At 55.7% G+C, this 15,703-nt stretch overlaps 1 protein-coding gene across 4 annotated transcripts in view; it reads left to right on the forward strand.

The window, feature by feature from the left end:
- Nucleotides 1–15,703, forward strand: part of LOC309859977 (uncharacterized protein) — an 83,261-nt gene that overhangs the window by 44,433 nt on the left and 23,125 nt on the right. For all 4 annotated transcript variants that reach the window (XM_082721325.1, XM_082721326.1, XM_082721327.1 and 1 more), the window contains exons 17-29: nt 422–454; nt 1,151–1,177; nt 3,712–3,765; nt 4,543–4,629; nt 6,141–6,194; nt 7,008–7,052; nt 7,454–7,522; nt 8,514–8,537; nt 10,731–10,793; nt 11,822–11,866; nt 12,229–12,381; nt 12,993–13,091; nt 14,355–14,399. In XM_082721325.1, coding sequence (XP_082577451.1) covers nt 422–454; nt 1,151–1,177; nt 3,712–3,765; nt 4,543–4,629; nt 6,141–6,194; nt 7,008–7,052; nt 7,454–7,522; nt 8,514–8,537; nt 10,731–10,793; nt 11,822–11,866; nt 12,229–12,381; nt 12,993–13,091; nt 14,355–14,399 — 798 coding nt within the window. The remainder of the gene's footprint in view (nt 1–421; nt 455–1,150; nt 1,178–3,711; nt 3,766–4,542; nt 4,630–6,140; nt 6,195–7,007; nt 7,053–7,453; nt 7,523–8,513; nt 8,538–10,730; nt 10,794–11,821; nt 11,867–12,228; nt 12,382–12,992; nt 13,092–14,354; nt 14,400–15,703) is intronic.

The raw sequence follows: 15,703 nt of genomic DNA on the forward strand, positions 1-15,703 counted from the left end.
CCGCACACCCTCTCTTGTTCTCCCCTTCCACACTGCGTTCCCTTCTACCCCTTTCCCTTCCCATCTCCTCCTCCTCCTTTCCCTTCCCACTGAAGCCCTCCCCACGTGGCACCCCAGAGAGACCCCGACCTGGACACTCCTGGGCTCCCTGATGCGAGGGCCTGGGAACTGAGCAGGTGGGTGGGAAGCTTGGGGGACTCAGCGGTGCAGCTCAGAACCTCTGCCTTCCTGGGGACCCACGGTCCCGGTGCCAGACTCTGCCACCCACCTTTGCCGTGGGCCTGGGCAGCAGGCAGAAGCAAGCCGTCTGCCTCCGTATCCCCTCCCCACCCCGCCCCAGGGGAGGCTGGGAGGCTGGCCACTCCTTCCCTGCTTGCCTCAGCTGTGGAAAGTCACCATGCCCTTTTCTTCTCTCCACCAGGGAGCTCCTGGAATTGCTGTGGCTGGGATGAAGGTCAGTGGAAGGGTATCACTCCACATATAAAGGGCATGATGGGAGGGAAGGAGAGAGGAAGACATAGCCGGGGCTTCAAGGACTCCGTGGGGTGGCCGCTGGGCCAAGGAGGGTGCAGACGGGATCCAGAAATATCTCTCTTAAGGCAACATCTATGCCATTATGCACAACTTGACCAAGAGATGTTTAACTGAGCCCTGCAAAGTACATTGCAAAGGTTTGCTGGCCTCAGGGAAAACAGCGCCCTGCCCGTAAGCAAGGGAGCCCAGCACTTTCCTTTATACCTCGGAATCCAGCAGCTGCGTGCCTGCAGAGCTCCCGAGAGGAGAGCAGGAGTCCTTCCCCTGAACCCCACCTGAACCGCATCTGGTCAGCAGGCAGACGGATGGGGACCCCCAGAAGCACAAAGGTGGATCTCCCAGCAGGTCCACGGACAGGGGGCACTGTGTCCAAAGCCAATGCCCTTTCCTTCTCTCTGCCTGCTCTCACTCTTGTCACATCCCTTACTTGGGGGATGAATCGGGAAGAGTCCAGGAGGCCTCCCTTGTCCTGAGACCTGAAGCCTAGGCAGAGGAAAGTCCTGGGCAGGCCAGATGCTTCACACACCCCATGAAGACCTTTGCTCGTTTACTCCTGCACCAGCTCTCGCTCTTTCTCCTTCATCTTTTTACTGGAGTCTTCTTTGTTTCCACACAGGGTGAGCCAGGGACCCCAGGAGCCAAGGTACTGATTCAGAGGGAATGTTCTGGGCTGCATGAAGCATCAAGCATGGGGGGAGGCGGCAGTGGCTGCTATTATTATGCTCCTGGTTCCCCTGAAGCCGGCCTGGAGCTGGGGACCTGACTGAGCAGAGGAGGGCCCACCCAGGAGGGGCCTGCTGGCCAGGAATGCCTTCCCCTCCCTGGATTCTGGCCTGGAGCTCAGTTAGTTTGCCTGCACACCAGCTCCAGCAGGCAGTAACTCCTGTGCCCTGTGCCTGCAGGGCTCTGTGTCTCTTCTCTCGTTCTACAAGGGATGTAACATGAAAAAAGTTTCCATGCCAAATAAGTCTGGGAAATACAGACTTAAAAGTATTTCAGTTTTCGTTTTGTTTTGTTTTACTGCAGACCTTCTCAGAGCCTTTAGGAGGCTATATGTATACTGGGGATCTCTAAAACTATAATCTCTGGTGGTGCGGCATTTCCAAACATTTTGACTAGAGCCTCCTTTTTTAAAGAGGAACGTCATATGGGACTAGTATTCTGGAAACGCTAGTTTACCATCACTGTCCACCCTACCCCTCAACACCCACCCCCAGTCCTCTTATCAGTGACTTTCTCTTCTTACCACAAAAGGAGACCCAGGAGCAGTAGGAAAGCCAGGGACCCCAGATTTGCCAGGAAAGAGGGGGTAGAGGGTAGGATATTGTGTCTCTGAGCGTGTGTCCGCTTCAGACTGGCCTCTGCTGGTCCCACACTTCGTGCTCCAACCCCATGGTTCACGTGCTACCTGCAGTATGTTCAGGGTGCATGTGTCCCCTGGAAGAGGGGAGTGCCCGGATGGCCTGGGAAAACTTTAGAAATCCTACACTCGGGAGCACACCGTCCCTCCTCCAAAGCATTGGTTCCCAGGAGGAAAGACCAGCAGGAGGAGGCCTTCCCTCCATCCGTCCCCTCTCCCCCAGGGTCTCTGAAGGGCAACACCTGCATCCTTCCCCTTTAGACTCAGCCTGTTTCGGGCTAGGCCCCAGCTCCGGCATACCCCAGGCACAGCGCAGGTGGAGCTGCGGGGAAGGGGGGGGGGTCAGGACTTCCTGCCCATCAAAGGGGCCCACACTTGGCTCCCTCCCTTTCCTTGATGGGCTTCAGGCTCTTTTGTCATTTAGCTTCTACCCAAGGGCAGGTGGCAAGGGGATGACAGTCAAAGACTTGGTGTGGCATCCTCTGTGGCTTCAGCTGGAAAATTCACTGAGACACCTGTCAAATTATGACCCCAGGGCCCTCCGTTTCTATTATTAGCTACAAGAATGGGCAGCCATCCAGCTATGGAGAGGGGTGCCCTCGGGTGTTGACCTGGTGGGGTACTCTTGGGGTGCTCTCCCAATACGGGCCACTCTGGGAGTGCCAAGTGCTGTCCTCATGGTATAGAAGAGGGAGCTTTGGAAGAATTGAGGAGACAGGCTGCTTCTGTCCCTTGAGACTGGGAAGGGGTCACGCACAGCCCTGGAGCCTCTTTATTTGTGCAGTGAGAGCAGGGCTCTGAGATGCGTGTCCTGGGGAAGAAAGTTCTTCTTGGTGGAAAAAGATGCTTAGGGCAGGGTGTCAGCTTGCAAGGGATGCCTGAACCAAGGACCACAGGCTGTGTGAATCAAACAACAGAAGCTTATTGTCCCACAATAAGGCCAGGAGCCCAAGGTCAAGGTGCCAGCAGGGCTGGCTCCTTCTGCAGGCTGGGAGGGAGAATCTGTTCCCTGCCTCTCTCCTTGATTCTGGCCATTTGCATCCCTGGTGTTCCTTGCATCTGGCATCCCTGGTGTTCCTTGGTTTGTAGAATTATCACTCCGATCTCTGCCTTCATTTTAACCTGGTGTTTTCCTGGTGTGCCAATCCCCCCATCCAAATGTCCCTTTTATAAGGACACCAGTCATACTGGATTAGGGGCCCACCCTACTCTAGTGTGACCTCATAACTTCGCCAGTTATGTCTGTAATGACCCTATTTCCCACGAAGGTCACATTCTAAGCTACAGGAAGTAGCTGCAACACACGAACTTGGGGAGGACAGAAGCCAACCCATCACAGGAAGCAAACTTCTCAAAATGGTCCTCCAAAGGAGAAGTCTAGTGAGATGAAGTTTGTGTTCCCTGGAGGCAGGGAGGAGTCAGCAGAGACCGTGGGCCTCTACGCACTGGACATTTAAAAAATGAAAAGAACAGAGTGGTTAAAAGGAATTGTATCCCCAACTGCTGGCCTTCTATACCACTCAGGTCTCCCAGAAGATGCCCCCAAAAGGAGCTAAGCGCTCTTGGTGCCTCTTGATTGTAAATGATGAGGGCCCAGCCCATATGGGAGCAGGAGAACAATGACCCAGGCCCTCACCAGTGTGAAGTGGTTCAGGAAAGGAATCCGGTGCGGATGGGGGTCTCGGGGGGAAATGGCCCACGGAGGGGCAGGGAGGCAAGCAGAGAAAGCCAAGTTTCTCTGCAGGAGGGGCTGGGGCCTTCCCAGTTGGCCTGGAGAAACTGTTCCTAACCCTGCACTGTCTGCATTCCCTCCACAGGGTGAAAAGGGGGCGGCAGGCTCCCCTGGGCTACTCGGCCTCCTGGGGCAGAAGGTGGGTATCAGAAAGCCCAGAATGGTGGGTTTTATGTAAAGGCATTGGGGTTCATCCGCGCCTACATTCCCAGCTCTGGCCATCCAGGGGCCCCAGTATCAGAGGTGTCCTTGGAAGACAGAAAGATTCTTGCGTGCTATACCACGTGGGAGGCCCCAATTGACAAAAATGTCCGTATTCAAAGACCAGGAGCTGTGACCTTATCCCATGTCCTTGCACCGGCTCTGAAAATCGCTCCCTAGTACACGAGCTCCATGACATTCCACTAAAAAGAAAAGAAGACTTGAGGTCAAATGAGTGTGGGGAGAGCTGCATGAGACAGGCCCCCTTGGAAAGTCACAGGACACTCTCCTGTCACACTCAGAGCACCTGGTGGGCAAAGAGCCTGAGCTGCTTCCTTTCCCTCTGCCTTCCCTGACATTCTTCGGCCACCAGACCCTTTATTCCACATTTCAAATATTTCCCATCCCCAGGAGGAGGGTTCCACGGACACACTCTGAGAAACAGTCTAGACCCAAGGCGTGACGGGTCTCTTGCTCAGCTTCATACCTGTTCCCCTGCAATAGCCAGGTCCTGTCTCTCCTTACATCCCATGGCCAGTGAGACCAGGCCAGGCTTCTGAGGGCCTCTGTGCCCAGCCTGGACCAAGGCGTTGTCTGCTGCCCCCACTCCTTGGAACTGGAAGGGGAGAAAAGACAGGGATGGGCCACCTCCCTCTGGAGCTGGGCAGGCCTACTCATGGTTACGTTCCCACTCTCCCCCTCCTTCTGCCCCCAGGGAGAAAAAGGCGATGCCGGCAACTCCATTGGAGGGGGCAGAGGGGAGCCCGGCCCCCCAGGGCTGCCCGGGCCCCCTGGGCCAAAGGTGAGTTTCCCTGGGATCCACGCTCGAGGGAGACACTGCCTGTGGGGCCTTTATCTTCAGCCTGTTCTTGGGGACTCCATCCTGGGTGCCTTGCCTTCTCTCCTGCTCCAGATGTCTGGTTTTCCCAGTGGATTCTAGAAAGACAATTTGGACTGAGCTCCTGATTTTCCGTGGTGACTGACTATCCAAGAGAAGCAGTCGGAGGGCAGATGGCTGGTCCCAATGATTCAAACAGCTACAGTGTAACTGAGTCAGGGATGGACAGCTGCAGGGCTTAGGAGAGCCGGAAGGGCCCCCTACCCAGGCTCTGAATATGCGATCAGTGATCTGTTGAGCCCCACCGGGTGCTGGCACACACGGGGTGGGCAGGGGGAGGGGGTCCGCAGGGGAGGTCAGCTGCAAATGGGACCGCTGTCACTTTCCTTACACCAGGTGGAAGCTACAGTGGTGAGGTTTGGGTTTCCCGAAGCAGAGGCCTCCTGCGCTGCTTGGTTTGCTCCAGCAGCCCAGGGAGTGAGGAGGGCCTGTTTAAGGCGAGGACCCGTTGCATGATTTTGGAAGATACACACATTCGTTCCACCAACATGTATTGCGGGGCTGCTGTGGCAGGGCTCTGCCTGGCCTGTCAGGCTGCAGAGCGCTGCCGTCGGCTTGCTCGTGGCCCAGCAGGAGAAGCAGACCCAGTTCCCAAGGAAATCGTGGCAGGGGCCAGAAGGAAGCCCACAGATGGGCAAGATGAAGTGGCAGGAAGGGTCTTGGGCAACCGCCCACGGGCCCATCGGACCAGCTCGAGTGCCAGCTTTGCCAATGGTGGCCCTGGAAGCAGGGCTCTGGGACATCCCCAGGGTCGGATTCTGTCTCCATGGGACATGGATCCCTGGCAGGTCTTGGGTTTTGATTTGGGGTTGGGGAAGCCTGGTCAGTACTGTCCCTGCATCCTGGGACACAAGAGGGGAAAGCTTAGAAGGCCGTGTCCTCCTTCAGGGAACGGGCAAAGTGCTGAGTGAGGGACGTTTGCGCGGGGGACCTCCTCTCGTCTCTCTCTGCGCCTCCCATCCTAAGCCTCCTGTTTCCCCTCCCTACGCATACCCAGAGCCTTCATGGTCCCTTCCGTCTCCTGGGCAGGACCTGCTCAGGTGGTCTTCCCAAGTGTTCCAGGTTCTAAAATGACCTGCCTCCCTGTAGTTAGGACCGGATGGCAGTCTACACCGGGGGTCGGGGAGAGGTGTGCCGACGGCAGTCCGCACCCCAGGGCTGAAACAGAGCTGGACTGTGTGTTAACCAAGAACTGAGGAGCTTCTGGCACTGCGGACTGGGCCCCAGAAAGTGGGCAGAACTCCGAGGAGGAAAGAGGCAGACAGGGAAGGCTGCCTGGAGGAGGTGAGACCGAGGCTGGGCCCACAGAGTGGGTGGGAGTCAGATGAGTAGAATGAAGTGAGTTAGTAGAAGCCAGGGCAGACAAAGACCGAGATCCGGAAACACCCAGCACCCATGTCTCTCCTCTTCCCCAGGGAGAAGCTGGCATTGATGGCCCGGCCGGCCCCCCAGGACGGCAAGGAGACAAGGTACAGAGGCTCGCAGTTCTGAGATGAGGGTTGGCTTGCGAGTTCAAGACCTAGCTCAGAAAGAGAAAGCGCGGTGGCTGTCCCTGCAGCTGGACCCCCGGGCACAAAGCTGCCATCAGGGTCTTGAGGAGTCAAGTTCTATTGTCTCTTTATGTTTACTTTCCATCTTGATTTTTTTAAAAATTGTATTTAATGTTAACATTGTCTCAGAACCATCGGGACTGTGGTTTGTTATCATGTATTCCCCACAGTCCCATCCTGTTTCCAACCGGGACCACCCCCACCCCACCCAGCGGGCGGAGGAAGGGGTGGAGTGCTCTGCGTGCCTTCTGCCAAACCCCCTTTCTCTGTCCTATGTGGGGCTGTCACACGCAGAGAGGCCCCTGAAAGAACCCACAGCCCCTCCAGTGGCAATTACGGACCCCTCAGGCGATGGGCAAAAAGTTGCTGAGCTCTCAGGCCCTGAGCCAACTGGAAATAAAGGGAAGCAAAGGGCGTGGTCCTTCAAAGCAGGGGCGTGGGGGAGGCTGCGGGGAGTCGCAGCGGCGGTCCCTAACAACTAGCCCAGGCCAGGACAAGGTTATCCAGTGAGAAGCCGGGTGAGAAGCCAGAGGAGCTGGGAGGCCCAGAGAAGGGCAGGCTGGGGAAGATGCTCTGTGAACAGGCGGAGACTGCACTTTCCTGCACGGGAAGGTCAGCGGCTTCCTGGCCTGAGCAAAGATGAGCCTCCCAACCCTTCCATGGCTCTCTGGGGACAGTAGATGCTCTTGTACCCAGCCTTGTCGCCATTTCACTCAAATTGTCATGCAACAGGGGGAGCCTGGAGCACCTGGAAACCAGGGACCAGCCGGCCCCAAGGTACGTGCATCTCCCCCCCCCCACCAGAGTCAGAGCCTGCACCTCGCTTCCCTGGGGTCATGGCGTGAGCGGCTGGACTCTGGGTCTTGAGGGGGAGGGAGGGAGAGAGACTTCTTTCTGCAGTCGTGGCCACCGTGATGGGACTCAGTCTTCTCTAGGTCTGTCTAGTCCAGAGTTGTCGGACAGAGACGTCTGTGTTGGTTCTAGACCCTCTGGGCATCCTTGATCAGTGTGGGAAACCCCCTGACAGGCTCCCCGGCCTGCTGCTCTGGGTCCTCCTGTGGGTAGCCAGACTCAGGCCGCCTCGGCTATGACCCTGTCTGGTGAAGAGCAGGCAGCCGTGCCCCATAGCCTGTCCCTCCTGGCCCTGGCCAGCGGTTGAGACTGCATTTGTCTTGCAGGGCACCAAAGGGGAACCAGGGAAAGGAGAGATGGTGGACTACAACGGAAATATCAACGAGGCTCTCCAGGTACGTGGGAGCTGGCGTAGAGACTAGAGATTGGGAGGCGCTCAGGGGCGCCAGGCGCTGTGCCATGGCCCAGTGAGGGGGCACTTCGATGCCCCAACTAGTGTCCTTGACATCAGACTATTGACAGAGCTTCCAGAAGAGCAGCCCCCTTGCTCTCTCTCTCTCTTGGCCTCTGCCTCCAGCCTCCAGGCAAACGCACCCCCTCATTTGGCCGCCAGGTGGCTGGCTCTGGGTCTGGCCCCGCTGGCTGTCTATCCGGGCTCCGGAAACTGAGCATGATAGTGGGTGGACCGGGGTTCTGGGGCCCCACGTCTTCAATACCTGTGGGTCATTTTGTGGGGAGTTGTGGGGGAGGGGTGCCCTGTATGTTGTAGGTTGCTTCACAATATCCCTGGTCTCAAGCCACTAGATACCTGGTCTTTCGCCACCCCTGGCTGACAGCAAAAATATGCCTCCAAACATCACCAAATGTCCCCTGGGAGCCAAACCCCACCCCCGGTTGGAGAACCGGTCCTCTAAAGGAAACACTGCCCCACTGGGGATCTGTTTACTTGGGGTATGATCCTGTCTACATGCCAACTCTTATCCCCCGTTTCTTGAGTGGCTCTGTATCTTCTTATTCTGCATTCGATGTTTACAAAGAAGTATGTTGGAGTCTTGAAATCTGGTTCTGGGGGGAGATGTGGAGAACAGGGGAGGGTCCCAGTCAGCAATCAGGGAGAAGCAGAGATGTTGCCTCCCCCCAAAAGTGAAGGCGAGTTTGCAGTCTGTTTCAGGGCCTGAGTCTGGGGTAAGACAGCCTCAGAGGCTCTGCAAACCTTGGGGAAATGTGGGGGCAGCATGGGGAGAGGCATGGAGCCCACCAAGAGGGCCTATCCCTACTGTGCTCCTAAGGGAGGCCCAGCTCTCATGTTTCCATGCCTGGGCCAAGGGGACCCTCCAGACGACCCTTGACTTGTTCTTGAACTGATCGCATGGCATTGATTTTTAGGAGATCCGAACGCTGGCGTTGATGGTAAGTCTTCCTCCTTCCCTGGGGCACTGGGCTGAGGGCTGGGGCAGGAGGGCGGGGGCTGTGGGAGGGCAAGGACTTGAGGTCTCGCCTCCAGAAAGTAGGTGCGGGGCTTCTAGGTCAGGGCTGACCCTGAAGTGGCAGGGCAGAGGGTGATCCGAGCCTGAGCGGGGGCTCTCCGGAACCTTCCCAACCCGGGTCCCAGCTGTCCTCTGGAGCAGCTCTTCACCCATTCCACGGCGCGCTCTTATCTCGGTGTAGACACTGGGGCACTGTGCAGCCGTGTCAAGGAGATGGAAGTAGAGAAGAGGATGCGTGTATGTTTCTCCTTGAACCCAACCTTCAGCTCATAAAATCCATAACCCCAAAAATCAGGAGAAACTCAACCTCCACTTTTTCACCTTTCCTAGAAGTCGGTTTCATTTTCTGCACTTGGAAAACCAGTGAATTCCAAGCCCTGATTTTGCGTGTGTGCCTACTACCACCAACAGGCCTGTGGATTTTTGTAGTGAATATTTCTAGTTAAAACAATTGCCATGAGGTTTAACTTTCAGGTGCAGAGAAGAAAGGAGATCCCAAAGTTCTCAAACTATCAGAATTTCATTTAACTTAGTATTTTTATTTTTTTAAGGAAGTTATTTATTTGCAAGAGAGAGAGAGAGAGCGCACATGAATGGAGGGAGGAACAGAGGGAGAAGCAGACTCCCCACTGGGCAGGGAGCCTGACGTGGGGCTCGTTCCCAAGACCCTTGTATCATGACGTGAGCTGGAGGCAGATGCTTAGCTCTATTTTTAACTCTATTTCTATTCTATAGCTATTTTTTTTAAGATTTTATTTATTTATTTGACAGAGAGAAATCACAAGTAGATGGAGAGGCAGGCAGAGAGAGAGAGAGAGGGAAGCAGGCTCCCTGCTGAGCAGAGAGCCCCATGCGGGACTCGATCCCAGGACCCTGAGATCATGACCTGAGCCAAAGGCAGCGGCTTAACAGACTGAGCCACCCAGGCGCCCTCTATAACTATTTTTAATCCAGACTCAAACACCAATCATATCATGTCCCAACCCCAGAGGTTGGTATAAACATCACATGATTCTAGAATCAGTGAGCTTCATTTGAGGACATTAAAATATATTATTTGAAATAGCTATCCAAAGCAAAACTTTCATGGAATCTTTTTCTCTTTTAAAGTTAACCTCAATGGGCACCTGGGTGGTTCAGTTGGTTGAGCGACTGCCTTCAGCTCAGGTCATGAACCTGGAATCCCTGGATGGAGTCCCACATCAGGAACCCTGCTCGGCAGGGGATCTGCTTCTCCCGCTGACCGTCCTCCTCTCAAGCTTGCTCTCTCTCTCTCTCTCTCTCTCTTTTCAAATAAATAAATGAAATCTTTAAAAGTAAATAAATAGAGTCAAACTCAGGCGTAATTTACATACAATAAAGTAGACCCACTTTCGCTGTGAAGTTTGATGAGCTTCAACCAATGTATATATCCCTGTAGCCACGCCTGGTGGGTTGGGTTTACCCATGGGAGTTATTCATGTAACCCCCAGGGCACTCCAGAAAGTTCTTTCTTGTGCCTCGGGAGTCAGTCCCGCACCTACCCGCAGGCCCCGGACACCACTAAGCTGCTTTCTGTCCTGGTGGATGAGATCTGTCTCTTCTGGAGTGCCATCTGAGTGGAGTCGCGCAGTGTAGCCATCTGCGCCTGGTTCTCCAGCTCAGCATGGGAGGTCTGGGTCGCATCCGTGGCATGGCCGGCACCCATGCTTGCTACATTGTTCGCTGCGGAGCAGTGTTCCAGGGCATGGGTGTCACACGCCTGCACCTGTTGATGGATATCTGCACTGTTTCCAAGAGGCATTTTAAAGTCCCCGTGAGGGGGTGGGCGGTGAAACGTATCTTCTCGGAGCCCCCCGGGGCCCTCAGAGGGAGGAGGAGGGAGAGGCTGGTGGGCGTGGCTCCAGGGATCCCCGCCCCTCAACCCCGCCACTCTAAGCCAGACATACTCAGTGCTTATCCACTTAAACTGTGGAGTCCCCGTGCTCTTCCCTTTGCTGAAAGATGTTCCGGCCACTGAGGAGACGTTTGAAAACGATCGATCCCCATAAACCAGTCTCCACATACCCCCCTCTGGCAACAGGCCACTCCTTCTTGGTTGGAATGTTCTTCCACAGGTCTTTCTTTTATTTCCTAGGGACCCCCCGGTCTTCCCGGACAAATCGGCCCACCCGGAGCCCCAGGGGTCCCAGGCCAGAAGGTAACGCTCAGTCTTGACAACGCAGAGACCCCACAGAGGGACTGCGTGTGTCCCTGAGTGCGGGCGCCAGTGGGTGATCCTCCCATCTTCCCTCAGAGCTACCGCTGCTCCCAGGCAGCCCAGGCCCTGCTTGTCCCCATCGCAGCCACCCCCTCTCCTGCCGCCTCACTCTGCCATTCCTCCCCTGCTGTCTGACTTGGGCTCCCATCATTCTCAGGCTCCTCGGAGAGCTGGGTGGAACTTGGGTCTAGACAAGCCACTGCTCCAGGCAGAACCATGGGGGGGACCCCAACCCACTTATCAGGGAACATGACACTTGAGTGCCTCCCGGATCTCCCCGCTCCTTCGCTCCCCACCTTTGCTCCCCTCTGCCCCACCCCTGTGATTTTCTCAGAAGGTCCTGCATGTTTGCACCTCTGTCCCCTGCTCACGAGGGCCCCTGCCTTGAAGTACCCTCCCCTCTTCCCTACCTTTCCAAGTCCTCATATTTCAAGTCCAACTCAAAGCCACCTCCTCCTTGAAGCCTCCCCTGCTCTACCAGGCAAAATTCACTGCCCTGTCTTGTCTGCTCCTCTCTTGGCATCATTTTGCTTGGTGATGTGGGTCATTCTTTACTGGCCTCAAAAACAGAGGCCAGGCCTCCCTTATCTCCCTCCCTGACCTAAAGAAGAGGATTGGGTTGATGCGAAGATTCAGGGAGTTTTACCTGTGGGGCAGGCAGGATAGGAGGGCTGGCCTGGGGGTGAAAGGAGTGGGGCACTGGGAGGCAACACCCCTCCCAGCCAGTACCCAGGGTCCTCAGAGACAGCGTGTGAGGCCATGGCTAAAATGTGGACTGCGGAGCCAGGATCTAGCTGCCCGCTGCCCACACCGCAGGCCTCGTGCGTGCACACGGCTCTGCCCTGGGGGCCTCACCGTGAAGCGGAGGCCGTGTAAGTTCATAGCTCCGGGCTGACCCCGGCACAGAGGCAGTGCCATAAATGACAGCTCCTCTGCTCTGACGCTGACCTTCGTTGTTCTGGCCCCAGGGGGAGATCGGACTGCCAGGCCCTCCAGGACACGATGGAGAAAAGGTAAGAGCAGATACTCCCAGATGAGCCTCCAAAGATGGACTTTGACCCGGGCTAATGGGGGATGGTGGAGCTTGGGGGCCAAAGGCTCTGGAACAGGCCCATATGTGAGCCTGTGAGTAGGGAGTGGGAGCGTGGGGCCAACCCTGCAGGAGCCTGAACCCCACACTGCTGGCCCCAGAGGAGCCGGGCAGACCCCGCTGGGACGGGCTGGGGCTGGTGCTGAGTCTCCCTCGATTCCAAGGGAGGTGGACAGAGCCATGTCCTTTGGACTTCCCATTCTTTTGTGCACGTGCTCACTCTCTCTCTCTCTCTCTCTCTCCTCCATCATTGTATATAGTAACAATTGCTCATATTTTCTAAAGGGACCTCGAGGCAAGCCAGGAGACATGGGCCCTCCTGGTCCCCCAGGCCCCCCAGGAAAGTCTGGGCCTGCAGGAATGAAGGGAGAAGACGGACACGCAGGAAGCCCGGGAGAGAAGGGGGAGAAAGGGGAGATGGGACAGGCGGGCCCACCGGTGAGTGCCAGGGCGGGCCGGCCAGAATTCTGCCCTGGGACGCCTGCCTGCCCGCGTGGTGTGCCGCCCAGCACAGCTTCTGCACGGTGCCTGCTGCAGCCTGGGCTGGAAACCTGGGGCCGGGAGTTGGGGGCCAGGGACTCCCCTGGGTTTCCCTCAAACCCCTGGCTTTATGAAGGCCAGCGGTCCCCCTCAAGAGACCGGGGCCTGTTCAGTCCTGTGTCCTTGGGAAAGTCCCTGAGCCTTGCAGGACCTCTATTTTCTCATCTCTAAAACGGGGCTAATCATTCCCTCCCTGGATACTTCACTGGGTTGTTGGGGAGGAGGTGAGGTCACAGGGGTAATCCTGCCTCTTTGGCAAGTATGCAGAAGCCCGACACCCCGGGAGGGAGGCTGCCTGTACAAAGAAAGCACCTTACCCGGTCTTATGAGGCTACTGACTTGACCTGGGCATCTTCCGGGGGCTTCAGTGGCTTTTCATCTGTGAAATGAGCACCTTCTCGAACCCCTGCCCTTGGAGGAAGGGAACCATGCCTGCATGCTGCAGTTGGTCACAGACGCTCAGCCAACACCCTCGCTCTCGACTAACAGAGATCTTTGTCGATCTGTAGGGTCTAGACGGCCCAACTGGGGAGAAAGGAGAACCAGGTGGCCAAGGGAGGCCTGGAGCAACAGGAGTCCCCGGCCCTATCGGGCTCCCGGGATTTACAGTAAGGCGAGAGGGTGGGGTATTGAGGTTGTCCGTGGGCCGCTGTGGATGTGGGCACGCAAGCGAGGGGACCCCTCATGGGGTCCACCAGCCTGGCGGATGCCTGGCCCTGTATCGAGGCTGCACTAACCCCCGCTTGCCTGGCCTTTTGCGGGGGAGGGGGAGGGTCAGAGGGGTGGATGGGGTCCTCTTGAAGAATAGCTACCCCATGCGGAGCACCAGAGTGTGAATACTGGTTCCCGCTTCTCAGCTCACAGCATGGTGGCCTCTGCCTTCAGGCACCAGCCTGGCTCAAAGGTGCTAGAGTCTTGGGCTCAGAATTCTCCTATTTGAAGTATAGAGAACCTCAGAGGTCAGTGGGTCCCACCTAGGACCCAGGGCAGATGTCCCTCTGGCAGATGTCCTGCTCCCTGGGGCTGCCCCACTCAGCTGGGACAGGGAGGCAGCTCCCAGCCTCCCGACGTGGCCCTCCACCATGGAGCAGATCCGGGCTAGAAAGAGCATGTGCAGAAGCTTCCTCCTCAACCTCGCAGCCCTGGCCCTCGCCCTGTTCCTAGAGCCACAGAGTAGTTTCTGTGACCACGTAACGAATCTCGTATTCGGCAGCTGAAAGCAATGCGCTCTTCTGATCTCAGGGTCTATGGGCCCAGAGCCCAGCTCGTCTCCGCCAGGCCTTCTGCCCCGGGGAGGCTCACCGGGCTTCAGTCAAGCTGCTGGTCTACATTCTCACCCGGCTGCTCCTCCCGGCTCGCCGCAGTTGGCGTAAGCAGGCAGTTCACATTGGAGCAGCTTGCTTGTTCAAGGCCAAGGCCAGCGGGAGTCTCTGAGTGCCTGCTGCCAACACAGGGTCATGTGCACATGCGTGTGTAACATAATCTGAATGTATGCGTGTTATAATCTGTAACATAAGCGTGGAACATAATCACAGGAGTGACATCCTGTCACTTTGGCCAGGTACCATATTCTATTGGTTAGAAACAGGTCACGGGTCCCCCCAGGATCTGTGCACCCCAGGGTCCACACATGGTATCAGCCTCTTCTCCCACATGCTGGGACCTCAGATCCCCGAAGATGGTGATCTTGGGCCTCTTGTCCCGTCTTCTTTACTGCAAACTGACTGTCCCCTCAGCCTCCCAGGTGGCCCTTGACGACACCTTGACCTCATCTAGTCCCGGTCTGGTTTGTCACAGATGTGAGGGTGTCCCTGTGCCACCCCCCCCACCCCGAGTGCCAGCACCCACAGCTTGGTGTTTTGTGCCCACAGGGAGAGAAAGGAGAGCCCGGGGAGAAGGGGGAGCCAGGAGTGGAGGTAGGTTGCGCCACTTGGTCTTCTGTGTCATGGGGTATTTGACAGGGATCTCATCAGCCCCCAGTCCCTCTAGGACACACGGCATTTCCATGCTCTAGAAGGAAACACACAGCTGCCTGACATAGGGAGTGAGCAAGAAGCCGGACATTCACTGAGGACCATAACCCAGCCCCGGCGTCCCAGGTCATGGTGGCCCCACCAGTGTTCACAGAGCACCTGCCATATTTCCTTCCCGTGCTAGAGTCTGGAGTTAGGAAAAGGAACAGAACCACCTCTGCCAATGGTCCCCAGTAGCATGTTCTAGGATGGTTAGCCGCTCAAGGAGTTGATGAACATCCTAGAAGATGGGTCTTTTGAGCAGGATCTTGAAGACTCTAGGATTTTGCCTAGAAGCTCAAGAAGTAAGCTTTCCTGAGAAGCACATTCTACTCTGAGAGGTGTGGTGGTGAAGGCAAGAGGAGAAACAGTGGGGACAGAGGTGCTAGGGACGGAGGCCAGGGTCTCATAAGATGAGAGAGAATTGGCTTATTTGTAGGCTCAGGGAAAGAGCCAAGAAAACAACAGAGCTCAGCCACATGTGAGGGAGACCATGTTTGATGGGAGAGCCTGTGCCACCCAGACAGAGCCAACAGAGGGACCAATGAGCCTTCTCAGCCCCCCGAGAGGTCCCTCAGCCCCTGTCACCGTCAGTGTCACCAGGGCCCGTTCCCCATTCAGGGAAGTAAACTTGATGAGGAGGTATGTTCCTGGGTTAGAGACGGGTGGCCTCCTGATGAAATGCTCCGAGGTTCAGGAAAAGCACCACACACAGAAATGTTCCTTCCAGAAGTATTTAAAGTAACAATTGGAAACAGCCGACATTTCTAACAAGAAGGAAATGATTCAATAACTTATGGTAATAATATTAATGGTATAATAGTCCCCATGTTTGGGAGCGTTCCTTGTGCCAAGCCCGGCTCCAGGCCCTAGCCGGGGAGTAACTCATTTCACGCTGCTCAGTAGAGACATGGAAAGGAGGCTTGTAGGGAACATACAAAAAAAAAGAAAGAAAGAAAGAAAGAAAACCAGGTTTCAGGTTAAATGAAAAACAACAGAGAATCAAATTATATATATATAATCATTGTTAAACATGAACATATATTCAGATACATTTTATGCATTAAAAAAAGAGTGGAAGGAAATAAAGCAAAATATTAGGAGTAGCCAGATTACTTACTCTTTCCGTTCTTTCAATTCCCTCTAATTTACAAAATATTTTAGTGGGTCTGTTATTACTTTATTTTTTTTGTTTGTTTGTTTTCAGA

Source organism: Mustela nivalis (assembly GCF_964662115.1).
Source record: "Mustela nivalis genome assembly, chromosome: 2".
NCBI classification, from domain to species: domain Eukaryota; kingdom Metazoa; phylum Chordata; class Mammalia; order Carnivora; family Mustelidae; genus Mustela; species Mustela nivalis.